The sequence below is a fragment of the Amia ocellicauda genome, chromosome 16 (genome assembly GCF_036373705.1).
Source record: "Amia ocellicauda isolate fAmiCal2 chromosome 16, fAmiCal2.hap1, whole genome shotgun sequence".
Lineage (NCBI taxonomy): Eukaryota > Metazoa > Chordata > Actinopteri > Amiiformes > Amiidae > Amia > Amia ocellicauda.
Window position 1 is genome coordinate 26,663,608 of NC_089865.1, and position 16,433 is coordinate 26,680,040.

Below are 16,433 nucleotides of genomic sequence, written 5' to 3' on the forward strand. Positions count from 1 at the left end.
TACCAATACAAGAGACCTTAAAGATTGTTTTGCAAAAAGAGGACATTTTTGAATGTGTGATTAGAAATCTAGAAAACTCTTCTGTGGATTTTCTAAATGACTATACTGATGGAGGGTATTTCAAGCAACCTCCCTTTTCTGGAGATAAACAGTTAATTCGTATACATCTATACACAGATGAATTTGAGATAGTAAACCCCCTTGGATCGAAGAAATCAATTAATAAAATCTGTGCTTTTTATTTTAGCATTGGGAATCTAGACCCAAAACACAGATCCCAGCTAAGACATATCCATGTATGCATTCTTGTCAGACATCAGCTTTTTAAAGAGAGATATTCTTACTCTGAAGTTTTAAAACCTCTTATCGAAGACTTAAGAAGACTGTATACCGATGGTTTGACATTAACTCTAAATGGAAGCAACTTTCATATCCAAGCTGTATTGGCAACAATTTCAGCTGAAAATTTGTCTGCACATAGTCTTGCAGGATTTAGCTGCTGTTTCAGCAGTGGGCCAATATGTTGCTTTTGCATGACTCCATATAGTGAAATTAATGAAAAGATCTCTGAAAGTGATGTCATAATTTGGTCAACCGATGTACATATATACCATCTAGAAGCTCTAAAGAAAATACTGAAATTACAAAGAGTACATATGGAGTTGTCAGTGAGTGCCCATTTTATACATTGGAATATTTTTATGCCACCAAGGCTTTCCCACCTGATATTATGCATGATTTTTTGGAGGGAATAGTACCTCTTGTTATCAGCAAAGTGTTAAAGTCACTGCATGAGCGAGTTGTTGTTTCTCTTGCCAAGATAAATTCAAAACTGGAACTGTTTCAATTCAGACAAAATGACGGACATAACCAACCACAGAAAATGTCTGCAAATATTATGAAGCAGGATAGTCGGTTGCAGGGGTCCGCAACAGAGAAGTGGTGACTTTTTCGTTTATTACCTTTCCTCATTGCCCACTACATTCCTCAAGGAGGCAAGCACTGGGAAGTATATTTGTTATGCAGAGACATTGGAGATATCATTCTTTCCCCCAGCATCAAAAAAAGTGTTCTACCCTACCTTAGTCTTCTAATTGCAGAATTCCTCTCTTTATTCAAAGCACTTTTCCCTCAGACCTTTATGCCCAAATTGCACTACTTAATTCACTATCCCAGGCTAATTTCTGAATTCGGACCACTTAGAGTACTTTGGTGTATGCGCTTTGAAGGAAAACATCAATATTTCAAGAGCCTGGCACACAATATTTGCAATTTAAAAAATATTTTTTACACCCTTGCAAAGCGACATCAACTCAGGGAGTGCTGGGAATACATGGCAGTGGATGTCCTGCATCAAAATACCTGCACAGAAGGTGAACGCTCTGTTCTAGTGAGGTCACTGACCTCTGAAGTACAAAGGGGGATTGGACAGAAGTATGGGATAGAAGACATACAGCTGGAGGAGAATGTCTGTCTTGTAAATGTACTGGAAATTGATAGTGTTAAGTACAAAATCAATGACCACCTCATTCTCGATGTTGTTGGAGAGGACATTCCTATTTTTTGTAAAATGATCAAAATAATCAATTTTAGAGGTGAATGGATCTTGGTTTCAAAGCTGTACACACCACATCTGTACAATCAGCACTTACAGGCATTTGCTTTACAAGATGAACAACTAGTGTTCAACTATACAGACACAGCCACAGAATAGTGCTATAAAGCTATTTTGTGGTGTTTCTTAAAGAGAAAAATGTTACCCTTTGTTTGATTGTAGGTTTTAACATCCATCCCCTACACTTATAGTGAAGATAGTCACGGTGAAATGGTGTTTTTTGTAAAATCGGTAATCTGATTCATTTTTGTCTTTTTAGAATTAGAAGCCGTGTTGTTCCTTCCTTCATTATTTAGAGAGAATAGAAAACTAATATTCTGTGTAAACAAAGTGAGTAACTTGAGTTTTTTAAGTTAATAAATACATTTCTGTTTCTATCATATTCAAAAGTCATTGTCTGTGGATTAATTATATGCATTTCCTCAATTGATAAAGTAAAAAACAAACTTTAACTTAAGTATCTTGATTTTATTTTGTGTGAGCATTTACTGTGTAGCATGCAATGCCTGTTGTGCAAATTGAGGAGTTTGTTTTCACACAGTGTACACAGAAAACAAACAAGGACATGCAGAAGGGGGAGGACAGGTGTGGCGCACTTTGGTCATGAGCCTCCCCCACCCCTTGCCGGAGCCCACTGTGATGATTATACTAGCCCACCCCACCGCTCCACAATTCAGCAACCTTCAGATCAACAGTTCCCCCCTCCCATATAATATATTATTGCCCTCAAAATATAATCCTGGTAGACTATCCATGCATAACATTGCAATACATAATTTGTTGATGTATTTCAGGAACCAGAAGTAGCAATGCCAACAAGTATATTTGAGTCACAGAGTAACAATCCCCTCCAAGCTAAGACGGATGGAAAAATGGAAGGAGTAACCATCATAAGGTCCTCAGCAGACATGGATGCCTCAGGTGTTTTTTATAAGAGTTATTGTATGCATGTAATTAAATAGTTTCAAGCAGTTTTAATAAATCTACTTACTTGTATTTTAATATATATGCATAATTGTTCACTAGTAGTTAACTTTTTAACAATATAATTTAACACATATATGTATTAATATATTTAAACAGTCAGGTGTTTTTTTATGGGTTTTTTGTATGCATGTAAATACTTCCAAGCATTGGTTTAGTACATCTACTAATTTGTATAATTTTAATAAATATATGTATAATTGTTTGCTAGTAGTTAACGTTTTACAATATTAAATAAAAGCTTTGTTTATGTATATATGAAGAGCCAGATGGTTTTTATTAGCATTTTTGTTAATGTAATTAAATATAGTTTTTAGTTTTAGTAAATGTACTTATTTGTAATTATTATATATATTGTAATACCATACAAAACGAACAAATGAAAATAATCTAGGCTTAAAGAGTAACTTGTCAGTTCACAAATGGCTTGGTCAAGCTGTCTCTCTGGTTGTGCTTAGTCATGATTGGTATACTTGTTTTTCCAGTTTTTCTTTTTTTCTTTTTTTCTAGAGAGCAACACAGGTGCTCTAGGAGGGGTTCTCTAGAGCCTGCAGGGTGTGACTCCAGGATGACTAGGTAGCACACTGTTTTAGGCAGGCTCCCTTTTTGTGTTTTTTCAAAATATGTAGGGTGTGAGTGAAGTGGTTTTTTTTTTGGGAGATTGCCTGTTTTGACTACACTACTTTAACTATGGACTCCTTCTTGGATGGATAAGTCTTTATTTCTGTCTGAGATTCTTTAATTTGAACTTTGTTTTCTTTTGTTTTGGGATTTGACCTGTTTGATGCTGATTTCTTGTTTTTGCAAGGACTTAGTTTTCATAGTATTTCTTTTTTTTGTATGGATTCTTCACTTCAATTTATGGGACTATTTTTGTTCGGATTTCCTTCTGGACTCCAGAGGACTATCTACAAGAGACTGTTCCTGGTGCAGGGGTGAGATCAGTCCAAGACTGAAGGATTTTCTTCACCTTTTGTATCTTTGTTGTTTGTTTTAAAAAGGCATGGAAAGATGGACTAGGAGTGAAGAGACTTGATCCTAAGCCACTGGTTACTGTTCTTTGTTTTTGTTTTTTATTTTATTTTATGTTCTTGACAAATCCTATACAGTGATTAGTGTATGATTAATGTATCAAATGGGCTGTGGCTAGTAAATATGTATGTTTGTGTTAAAGTACTTGGGGAGCATAATATACGGTGAGATTTACACTTTATCTGCTTCATTTGGCCTTATTTTCTTTAAGTCTGGCAATACTCACTACGTACTAGGAGATTGTTACAATATCTATATCTATATATATAATGTATATATATAGATGTTTCCTACTATTTAACAAATAAAAACAATGTTGAATGTTTATAAAAGTCTGGTAATCCATTTTCAATAACCGGTTCATCCAATACAGGGTCACAGTGAGCTTGCGCACAGGGCAGGACATCATGGCAACTCTGGTTTTGCATGTCTTATTTTGTTTTGGTCAATTTCAAGTAAAAAACTAAGATATGCACACTTCTATAACATTTGTATAAATAAGTTCCACTAATGTTTAATTTTACCACAGAAATGTGAAAGGGATCATAAAGATATAAATCCCCAAAAGGTTCTATGCCATGATACAGAAATAGCACCCCAAAAGGTTCCAAACAGAACCATTTGGGTTCAGTGGAAAGAACCCCTAATGGTTCTTTTGAAAGAACACCTAAAAAGGGTTCTATATAGAGCCATTTAGGGTGCCATATATGTATCATCGCATAGAACCTTTTGGGGATCTATACAGAACCATTTCTTCTAAGAGTGTAGATTTAGGCTGGCCCTGGGCCGGGTCACAACTAGTCCCGCTTTTCGACCCAGCCTAATGCCGGCCTAAATGCGAATGTGAACGCGCCGGGCCCTGGGCCGGGTGGAAAGCGTCAGCGTGTGACGCAACTAAAGCCCCGCCCCCAGAGACTGCGTGTCTGAGAAACACAGAATAAACAAAGAATAAACACGGGCACCAAGACAGCTCACACCACTGCAGGACACACAGTATTGTCTCTATATTGTTTGAATGTCATATCGATCTATAGCCTTAAATGTACTGTTACATTTCGCTATCTCACATCTTTATATATATTTAAAAGTCTAGGCTGAGTAATGAGTTATAATGTAAACAGTTCAAACTACTCGGTCGATTAAAATAAAAATGTGTGTAGCTGCTAAACTTGCTATTGTTTGTTCTTGTACTAAGTATGCATTTTACGTGGAAATTGCATTGTGAAATTGTGAATGGGACCTTAACTTTATTAATTATCCGAATTTTGTATTAAAATGATATAAATTTAACCGAAGCAGGAATCGGAAATGCAATTATATTGAGCTGAGCAGTACAATCACAAATGCCAGCTTTAAAGGTAAAAACTGGGACAATGCAGAAATGAAAGTGCTGTTTACAATGTGGATGATAATAAAGTTAAAACAGAAACCTCAGGAAGTGACCGAGTGCTGCTCTTGGAGGATATCACTATAGAGGCTGTTTTCGATGCATACGATTGCATACTAATGCATACGATTTTTTGTGATTTAATGTAGATGTCCTAATAAAGGTGCTTTGCTTTCGGGTGAGTTGTATAACAGCACTTTCAGACTTGCAGAACCGAAGATAGACATTTGAAAAGGGAAATATACGAATTAGATTCCCCATTGAACGAGCACATTTTAATTATTTTAGAAAGCTTCGGCTGCAAAGGGTTAAGATTACTTTAAAATAAAATAACTGAACAATAGCCAATCGATATTAATAAGTTGTGATTATAAACACATCGCATACACCTGTAAGCAGACCTAATGTCCTGCATCACTGGTTTTTTTGAGCAGATTTGTTTACTTCCCGGCATGCATTTAGTTTAGGCCGCCTTTTCGCCCGCATATGTGACGCACTTAGGCCTCCTAAAACCGCAAGTGTGAACAGGGTGTCTGAAAAAAGACGGACTAAATTTGAGGTGGCCCAGCGCTGGCCTAATAAGTGTGAACGTGGTCAAAGATCTGGCAAACAAGGCAATAGGGGCAAGTCAAAAGCAGTAGTAGCGGTCACAGGCAGTAGGTCGATCAATCAGGCTTACAAACATACAGAGGACAATCCAGAAGTCAAAAACACGGGGCATAAACAAAGGTCAGAAAAAACGTGCAATCAGAAAACACGAGGAATGCTTAGAAGGGAAGGGCAGGGGAAAAAGAGACAAGAGTTAACATAGAATGAAACTAACAGAGGGTTTAAATACAGAACAGAGTGAAGCAGGGCACAGGGATGTGTGGTGCTGGTCCAATGGGAGTTGAGTGTTGATGGTGAATGTGCACATGGTGCTGAGGAATATTAATTGGGTGATTGATCATTGTGCTGGGGAAAGACAGAGACAGCGTTAGAATTCTGGTGATGACGACCTCTGTAGGCAAACTGGGGAAGTGTGGAGGGCAGATGTAACAATCAGGGAGGAATCTGTTTGGCCCACAATTTATTCTGCAGCATGACAATGACCCCAAACATATAGCAAAAGTCATTAACAAATATCTTCAGCTTAAAGAAAAACAAGGAGTCCTGGAAGTGATGGTATGGCCCCAACACAGCCCTGATCTCAACATCATTGAGTCTGTCTGGGATTACATGAAGAGAGAGAAGCACTGAGGCTGCCTAAATCCACAGAAGAACTATGGTTAGTTCTCCAAGATGTTTGAGCCAACCTACCTGCCGAGTTCCTTCATAATCTGTGTGCAAGTGTACCTAGAAGAACTGATGCTGTTTTGAAGGCAAAGGGTGGTTACACCAAATATTGATTTGATTTACATTTTATATCTCTTCACTGACTTTGCATTTTGTTAATTGATCAATATAATCTATTAACATGTCTATTTTTGAAAGCATTCTTACTTTACAGCATTTTTTCACACCTGCCTAAAACTTTTGCACAGTACTGTGTGTGTGTATATATATACAGAGGTGGAAAGAAAATAAAAATCGTACTCATGTAGAAGTACTGTGTAACGTACCGTAGGGCACGGGAACAGGGGACCCAGTTGCGGTGCGTGGTAGAGGTGGTCAGACAGGCATGGGCCAGATACCGGCAGGACAAGGCAATCAGGGGCAAGATGAAGACGTGGTCGTAGTCACAGGCAAAGGTCGGGCGATCAGGAAAACAGAGAAATGAGGAAAGTCCAAAGTCGTGGTCGAGGGGGAAAGCAAGAGATTGATCATTCAAAAGGTTGTAAGGCACACGGCAAATGCTTGGGATTGTAGTGTAAACTGACAAAACTTCATAGTGAATGGGAGTGAATGAAGGGTTTATATGTGGAGCAGAGAAACAATATGAGAGGTGGATGGTGAATGGGAGCAGGGAGTGATCACATGAGTGCACAAGGGTTTCAGGAATGTTGATTAAATGGAGCTGGGAGAAGTGACTGACAAGGAAGGGCGATGGCGGCATCTAGTGGGGAAAAGTGGAAGTGCTTGGACTTGGAGAAGCATGCTGGTCTGTAGCCGTGAGATACTGTTACTTTGATGAAATTTTACTCAATTAGAAGTGAAGAACTGGTATAAAAAAACTACTCAAGGAAAAGTAAAAAGTAGCTCATTTAAAAAGTACTTGGAGTACAAATTACATAGTTACTTTTAACAAAGTGTTGTCACATGATCTCCAGCAAACACGAACATTATATATATATATATATATATATATATATATATATATATATATTACACTGTTCGTGTTTTTTGTTTTTCTCAATCATGGCCAGTGTGCAGAGCTGTGGACTCACGAAGGACTCAGAGCTCTAGGAGGAGCTCATGAGGAGGAGCTGGTCGCTCCCACCCCTCCTCCTCTGTTGAGCGTGGACGCCCCTCCTGCTCCCACGGGACAGGACAGGGAGTTCTGGGCAGTCATCCAGAGGGCTGTGGAGTCTCTTCAGCTCCCCTGGCCCTCTGATCCTGCCCCGCCGCGCTCCAGGTTCGAGAGGGGTCAGCGTGCGCAGAGGCCCACACGGGCCCTCCCACTGCTGCCTGACCTCCTTGAAGAGCTGAGGGCTACCTGGGACCATCCGGCAACAGCCCCCGCCCTAGCCAGGAGAGGGGAGGCTTATGCCAGGACCCAGGGCACGGCAGAAGCGGGCTTGGTGGATTTTCCCCGCGTAAATTCCACCATAGCCGTGCTTGTCTCCCTACCTCCGCTGTCCGCGGAGCCATGCGACCTGGCCTGCCCCAACAGGCAGTGTTGTTTCACAGAGACGCTGCTCCGGAGGGCGTATGAGGCTGGAGCCCAAGCGGCTCGCCTCCAAAATACGGAAAGCCTACTGGCCTTGTACTTGGCGGAGCCCTCGGAGCAACACCTACCCCACCCCCTATCTCGGAGATATACATTGAGATATACGGACAGCATTGGCTGTCCCAGGCACGGCGGGTCCCTGAGGCGAACAGGACTCGCCTCATGGATGCCCCTATCTCGCCGGGCTTTACTTTTGGCCCCTCTGTGGAGGAGATGCTATTGCGCACTCTTCAGGAGAGGGAGCAGTCCCTGCCTGGCCCGAGTGTACCCAGTGGCACCTCAGGCTCCTTAACGCAGGCCGTCTGCGGCAGCTCGCCGACGAGGAGGCCCCCCGATCGCGGCTCCCAGGCCACAGCCCAGGCCACAGGCCGGACCACAGCCCAGGTCACAGCCCCGCCCACCTGCCAATCTCTGCCAGCGCCCCACTGCAGCTCGTGGTAGGAGGGGACCCGGCCCGACCCTGCCTCCACCACCCGAGCCCAGCCCCTGAGATGTTCCAGCAGCCTCTGGCCCACCCTTACACCCCCCAGCAATTGGCAACTCTGCACCCAAGACTCTTGGGTGCTCCAAATTATATCAGTTAGCTACTCGCTGCAATTTCAGACATGTCCACCCCCCTTCCAGGGCGTGTGTGGACGCGAGTTAGGGACCCGTTGCAGTGTGCGGCGCTTCGCGTCGAAGTCGCTGCTCTCCTGGAGAAGCGAACAATCCACGAAGTGCCCCCGCCGGGGCAGCACGAGGGATTTTATTCCCCATACTTCTTTGTGCCCAAGAATGATGGCGGTTTCCGCCCCATCTTGGATTTGAGGCGCCTGAACCGCCACCTCAAGGTGCTGCGCTTCAAGATGCTCAACCTGTGCACCATGTCCCAGGCCATCAAGCCCGGCGACTGGTTCACCACGGTGGATCTGAAAGATGCTTACTTTCACATCCCTATTGCGCAGGCGCACAGGAAGTTTCTCCACTTCGTCTTTGAGGGCCGAGCATTCGAGTTTGCTGTTCTCCCCTTCGGCCTGTTGCTAACGCCACGCACTTTTTCCAAGTGCATGGACGTCGTGCTAGCCCCCTTGCACTGCCAGGGGGTCCACGTCCTCAATTATCTAGACGACTGGCTGGTTTGTTCTCACTCGAGGGAGCAGGTTTGGATTCACACGGACCTGATTTTAGGCCGCCTCTCTGAATAGGGCCTTCGGGTCAATCGAGAGAAGAGCTGCCTGACGCCAACTCAGCAGGCACAGTTCCTTGGACTGCGCCTCGATTCCGTTGCCATGCTCGCCACGCTGGCACCAGAGAGAGTTGCCTCAATACCTTTGCCAGAGGCTGCTGGGCCTCCTAGCGGCTGCATCACAGACTCTCCTCCTCGGCCTCCTCCAGTTGAGGCCCTTGCAGTGGTGGTTCAGGTCTCTCAGGATGCACCCTCGCCTTGATTGAGCACGCCGAGTCACAGTCACTCTGGCGTGCTGGAAGGCGCTCCGTTGGTGGTGGAGCCCCCACAATTTGACCCTCGGTGTGCCCCATGGGCCAGTTTACACCGAGCAGTCATGACGACAGATGCCTCTAAGCAGGGTTGGGGAGCAGTCTGTGATGGACGTGGCAGGTGGACGGAGCCCGCACGGGCCCTCCATATCAACATCCTGGAGTTACAAGCAGTACTCCTTGGACTCATTTCCTGCCAGTCCTGCGGGACAGACATGTGCTGAACGGACAACACAGCGGTGGTTGCCTATATCAACAGGCAAGGAGGTCTCCAGTCGTGCAGACTGTGCTGTCTAGCACGCTGTCTGCTTCTGTGGGCGCAACCACCGTTCCGCTCCATCAGAGCAGTTCACCTCCCAGGCCTGTATAAACACGGAGGTGGACCTCCTCTCTCGGAATGGCGCCTCCACCCGCTTGTTGTACAACAACTGTGGAGCCAGTTCGGCAGGGTGGACATGGATCTCTTTGCCTCGGCAGAGTCCACACACTGCCCACTTTGGTTCTCCGTCCAAGACCGCTCAGGAACCCTAGGGATCGACGCGCTAGCCCACATGTGGCCGCGCTGTCTCCTTTACGTGTTCCCACCGTTCCCCCTTCTCCCAGTGGTCCTGGAGAAGGTCAGGAGAGAATGAGCGACAGTTCTGCTGATAGCCCCACGGTGGTCTCGCAGATTCTGGTTCGCGGACCTGATCGCCCTCCTCCACGGAGAGCCTTGGCAGCTCCCAGTGAGAGCGGACTTGTTGTCCCAGGTGCAGGGCACGCTTTGGCACCCTAATCTGGGCCTCCTCCAGCTCTGGGCCTGGCCTCTGAGCGGGAGCTACAGCCTGGGGTCTGTCGGACACGGTAGGTGCCACTTTTCACTCGGCAAGAGCTCCCTCATAGTATTCCTACCGCTGGCGGACGTTTAGCACCTGGTTCCAAGATGGCAGTCAAAACCCAATTAATTGCCCCATCGGGGTCATATTGCAATTTCTACAAGAGGTGTTGGACCAGGGCAAGTCCCCGTCCACGATCAAAGTGTATCTGGCGGCCATCTCCACATGTCATGTTCGGATTGATGGTGAGCCTCCTTGGGTCTAATTTTCTGGCAGTGCAGTTTCTAAAGGGAGCTCGATGGCTATGGCCTCCTCGAACCCTTTCACTGCCCAAATGGTGCCTTGATTTATTGCTGGACGCACTTTCCCAAGCCCCATTTGAGCCACTGAACTCAGCTGAGCTGAAGCTGGTGTCACTTAAGACTGCGTTTTTTTGCTGGCAATCACCTCTGAAAAATGCGTGAGCGAGTTACACGCCCTGTCCGTACACCCATCGTGTGTCCGTTTTGTGGGAGATGGCTCCAGGGTCACGCTATGGCCTCACCCTGTGTTCCTCTCGGTAGTGCTGTCTCCATTTCATGTCAACAGGCCTATTGAGTTGATGGCTTTTCATCCTCCTCCCTTCGCTTCAGAGCAATAGAGTCGGCTTCACCTGCTCTGCCCTGTGTGAGCCCTCAGGTGCTATTTGGAATGCACTAAGGACATTCGGCGTTGGCTGCAGTCGAGCCCCAGTAGCCTGCAGGCTCTGGCTCCTGCCTTTCCTCTCCCAGTCTGTCCCTGTAAGTGCATCCTGAGGGAGCTAGTGAACCGTGTCTTTCCCTTCCAGCGGACTATGCCTTCCAGTCGAGCACCCATGCGAGCTGCTCCTGGATGTACAGACAGCCCTGTTGATGTGTTCCCGGGGCTTGTCGTGCGGCCTACAGGCATGTTGCCTTACGAGGCTGCCCTGTATATAATTCGTTCATTATAATTGTGTTGCGGTGGTGCATGCGTTTGGCCTATACCCCGCTCTGTGTATTGGTCAGCAGGTCTGTGGCACGCTCTGGCTGTATTACACCATAGAGCAGGGGACCGCTGCTGTTGTCCTCCAGCGGAGGGCACTTGAATTCTCCAGTGCCCCGCTGTGTACATAGTTCATTTATTCACATGGTAGAGCTGTAGTTGCCCTGCGTTAGCTGCGCTATTCGACAGGTGTCAACTGCTCCTGTGTTCCACGTGTGGCGTATGAGCCAGCTCCTGCACCCCGTGATGTATATATCTGTATATATGTATTATGTGTTAAACAGCAGGATTGTGGCTCCTTTCTAAAATTGTAGAATGGAGTTCACTGCCGCTGTTCCCAGCTGACGGTGTTTGAGTTTCTCTGCCTCGCAGTGTATATAGTTCCTTTGTTAACACAGTAGAGCTAATGTTGCCTTGCGTTAGCTGGTCTAACCAGCAGGCATCAACTGCTCCTGTGTTCCTTGGGCATGAGTTCGTTCCTGTGCCCTGTGGTGTATATAGTTTGTTTGTACGAAATCTAAATTGTCAGCACAATGGAGCTCTTCCACTCTGTACTGTTTAGTCGAGTTGGATGCTCTTGCTGTCACACGATATGTACGTATTGTATAATGTTCAGCTGGGCTACTCTGTTGACTAGCCAGCTATGTATTATATTGTAATTTTCTCATTGGGTCTGTGGCCCCGCTCCTATTGGATCAGGGGTCCACTGCCATGATATTGCGCGGAAGACGCACAAGTGCTTGATTGCCCATGCCAGACATTGTGCAAGTAGATTACGGCCTCGCTCCTAGCTGCACTAGTAGAGCAGCCGGCCTTGCTCTTGTAAGCGGAGGGCGTAAGAGTTAACCTCTGTAGCCCCGCTTTGTATATGCTGATTGCAGACAGTTCCCGGTAGAGCATGACTACGGTCCTCGCTCCTGGACGGCTCAGGTGTGGCCCCTGAGGTTACTGTCTGGAGTTGTGTTGCCGAGGTCCCCTAGCGGTGCATCTTGGGGCAGGCTCCCTTATCAGCTCGCTGCCTCCTCCCTTGCGACAGTTTTGTTATTAAGTAACCCCTCACCCTTGGGCAGTACAGACTTGAAAGATAACGATAGGTTGCGTATGCAACCCCGGTTATCTGAAAAAGGAAGCACTGCCCAAGGGTTGCAAAGTCCTGGCTCCCGGCAAAAGAGGATGAACCTGCGCTGACGTCACGTTTTATAGAACAGGAAGTGGGAGTGGGAGTTCTGAGTGAATGGCAGCTTTGACAGAGTGACGTTACGATCGGGTTCACGCGGAAGTGCACAGAAACCCCTCCCCCTTAGGCAGTGCTTCCGTTTTCAGATAACCGGGGTTGCATACGTAACCTATCGTTTTAGTCTGTCCGTTTATTTGACAGAAACATCTCTTTCCAAAAAGCAAATTGCTATTTCTAATTTCTGATAGGGGGGGGGAGGAGCAATTTTAAGCATTGGGATTACAAGACATAACTCGTTTTAGATCAGTGGTACGCAGAGTGCCCCCAGGTGGTACGCCAGACTACCCTGGAATGTATTGTGTGCACAGAAAATTTGGTAATTAAAAATTAAATAAATTAAATCTATGTAAATTCTTTATTTGTAATTTATTGAATTCGTTTCACAAAGCTTGAGACGGGTTTTCATATTTACTATTATAATACAATTAGTTTATGATTTCTGTTATATTCCTGTCAGCTACGTCGGTACTGCGCGCACTAATACGTGAGTGTTTATACTGCTCTCGAGCTCTCAGAGAGACAGTGTAGCGCCACATCCACCAATAGAACAATCTGCAATGAATACCTCGCAAAAATCAACTGTTATATCATGGCTGAAAGGACAAGACTTGAAGAGGACTGATCGCAGCTCTGATGGATCAGACACACATGTTGAGAACGAGGAGGATAATAAATTGTTCGCTAACACTAGCTCTGCTGCTGAACCCAATACAGACATCACTGCTGGTGTTAGCAAGTGTCGGAAAACGGTAACAAGGCGGAACGATCCAAATTATCTAAATTTGGGATAGATTTACAGGAGGAAGAGCCAAGACCACATAGTGTCGTCTGCTGTGAGATTCTCAGCAATGAGAGCATGAAGCCAGCGCATCTGAGGCGGCACTTCACCACGAAACATGCGATCTTTAAGGATAAGCCTGTTGATTTTTTTCAAAGGAAACTTAAAGATCTGAAGCAGCGCAAGTCCACCATAAGGAACAGTGCTACTCCAGTTTCCAAAGCCCAAGAAGCATCTTAAGCATCTTACCATGCTAGTCTGCGGATTGCTAAGCAGGTAAGTCCACACTATTGGTGAAGTAATTTGTTTTGGCAAAAGAGCTGACGCATATTATGTGTGTAGTAATAGTTGCTAAACAGCTCGACCTGGTGCCCCTTTTGAATTTTGCAGAATTATTGATATGGCAGATGATGTCAGAAGTACACTGATAGAGCGAATTAAGATGAACAGATGCTTTTCACTACAATTAGATGAGTCTACTGATGTCACCGATTTGACCAATTTGCTCGTTCATGTTAGATATGAGTTTGAGGGCATGTTCCATGAGGATTTCCTATCCTGTAAGCCGCTATCAACTTTATGAACAGATTTTGAAAAGCAGCAACGCACTTTACAGTTACAACTCGGTGAATGGTGTGTTACTGTAATTGACAGATTTTTTCGTCCAATCGCTGAAGTCCAATCTGTTTGACTATGTACCCTCCCTTTCCGTAATTGCGTCTGAATTGTTCACGTCCTCGGATTTGTTTTTCAGGTCCCAGTATTTATTCTTTCATGTCCTCAGGTTAGTTTTTTCATGTCTTGGAATTTGTTTTTTAGGTCCTCGGATTTGTTTTTCATGTCCTTTTTTATTTTTTTAATGCCAGGTTTGCACTTCAGGCGGCACGGTAAATTGCTAAAGAATACAGGTAAAAACTAATACAAATTCCTTTAATAACCAGGGCTATAAACTATCCTAAAACTAATAAAACTAACTATCTGTGTCTATGCCAGAGAGCTCCTACCTAATGACACATAATAAAGAAAAAAGAAGAGAAAGGAAAAGTAGTTCAAACCATCGGCGTCGTTAGATCCGGGCTTTCGGGGCTTAAGCCCCGGGTCTCTCTTACTAATAGCTCCGATCCTTTTGATCCAATTCTGATTATTTCCCATAACGGCATTTTTGCGCGATTATATTATACTGACGTGCGAAAACATAATACGAAAACAGCGTCAGCCCTCCCGGTTTTACCGGAGAAATCACTGTCAGCACCCCGCCTCCCGCGCCGTACTGCCATACATAATAATAATAATAATAATAATATGTATGGCAGTACGGCGCGTCTCCCATCATCATCACCATTATTATTATTATTATTATTATTATTATTATTATTATTAGTAGTAGTAGTAGTAGTAGTAGTAGTAGTAGTAGTATTAATATAAATATTAATTGGGTAATTCCCACTAATACCTGCAATAAGAGAGTTCTTCCTTTGCGACTTAAACTGTAAGGTGACTCACAATTAATGGCAGTGCAGAAAATTATATATGACATTTAAAATGATTAATAATGTACGAATGGCAGTAACTTTAAAAATAACGTCAGTCTATTTCAATCTTGATTTTATATTAGATTTAATAAATTAACAAATTGTACAGTATCTTCAAAAGATAGTACGAAGGTGTTCATCTTGCGAGTCACATTAACCTGAGTGTGTGTGTGTTATCTGCACTACACCAAAAGAGAGATTGATACTGGGTTATACTCTTGTCAGACATTATACTGCATTTTATGGCCTCAGAGGGGCCTTGGCTTCATATCGAAGGGGCATTTTCAATCATTTAAGAGGATTTTTGTGACTTTATTTCGGAAAGATATGAAGGCGTAAGATCGAGGTGGCTGCGTTTGGAAACTGTTTTGGTAGGTTTTCGGCTTCTCGGTGAAAAACACGCCGCGGTCATTACTAAAGGCCTGATTAATATTGACGAATGGGGGATTCTGCTTGCACCTCGTGTATTTTCTTTTTGTTTTGTGGTCTTTTTCTTCTACTTCTCTCTGATTTTCTGTGGAGAGAAAACACAAATCCGAGAGGCGGTGTGCGCAAGAGAAGTGCCGAGCCTGAGGTTGAGTCTATACGGTTCTCATATAGTGTATAAGATCCGCCCCTCAGAGCCGCAGTCTCCACACGGTGTGAATCGCATTTACACAGAGACAGAGAAATGGCGGAAGAAGTCGCTCCAGCTCCCGCCGCCGCTCCGGCCAAGGCGCCCAAGAAGAAAGCCGCCGCCAAGCCCAAGAAGGCAGGACCCAGCGTGAGCGATCTGATCGTTAAAGCTGTGTCCGCTTCCAAGGAGAGGAGCGGCGTCTCGCTGGCCGCTCTGAAGAAATCCTTGGCGGCCAGCGGCTACGACGTGGAGAAGAACAACTCCCGCGTCAAGGTTGCAGTCAAGAGCCTGGTGACCAAGGGCGCTCTGGTGCAGGTTAAGGGCACCGGCGCTTCGGGCTCCTTCAAGCTGAACAAGCAGCAGGCGGAGGCCAAGAAGAAGCCCGCCACGAAGACCGCTGCTAAGCCCAAGAAGCCAGCGGCCAAGAAACCCGCCGCCGCCAAGAAACCCGCTGCGGCTGCAAAGTCCAAAAAGCCCGCAGCGAAGAAGCCAGCGGCCGCCAAGAAGTCTCCCAAGAAGGCCAAGAAGCCCGCGGCGGCCAAAAAGGCGACCAAGAGCCCCAAAAAAGTTGCTAAGAAGCCGGCGGTGCCCAAGAAGGCCACCAAGAGCCCCAAGAAAGCCAAGGCGGCCAAGCCCAAAGTGGCCAAACCCAAAACCGTCAAGCCGAAAGCCAAGAAGGCGGCTCCGAAGAAAAAGTGAAGGAATTGACTCCGGCTCCCCGCCTCAACCCACAACGGCTCTTCTAAGAGCCACCACAACATATTAAAAACGCAAATTTCCGTTTTATAACTACTTTGATACGTTTGTATTTGTATACTCTGTACAAATATGTAAATCTTGCCTTTTACCGTAAGCTGTTATTTTCCCCTCCTGTGAATTGTATATTTCCTATACACTCGTGTAAATTTGAATTTTTAAATTGCATTATGCTTTGAACTGCACTGTATTATTGCACTTTTTATTGTAAGTGCCCTGGATAAGAGTGTCTGCTAAGAAATTAGTAATAATAATACAATGATTGGATTTTTGCATTGCATTCAACGCACAAAGGTTCTTTTAAGAGTAAGAATTGTGTGGTGGTGTGTAAAAT

General features: G+C 44.8%; 1 protein-coding gene and 1 pseudogene across 1 annotated transcript; both read left to right on the forward strand.

Moving 5' to 3' along the window:
• The first annotated feature begins 8,049 nt into the window (after positions 1 to 8,049).
• Positions 8,050 to 10,271, forward strand: LOC136711322 (uncharacterized; annotated as a pseudogene).
• A 5,087-nt stretch (positions 10,272 to 15,358) lies between these two features.
• Positions 15,359 to 16,097, forward strand: LOC136711729 (histone H1-like). The gene has a single exon (XM_066688174.1). The coding sequence runs from the start codon at positions 15,398 to 15,400 to the stop codon at positions 16,040 to 16,042; it is 645 nt and encodes a 214-aa protein (XP_066544271.1). The 5' UTR covers positions 15,359 to 15,397; the 3' UTR covers positions 16,043 to 16,097.
• The last annotated feature ends 336 nt before the right edge of the window (positions 16,098 to 16,433 follow it).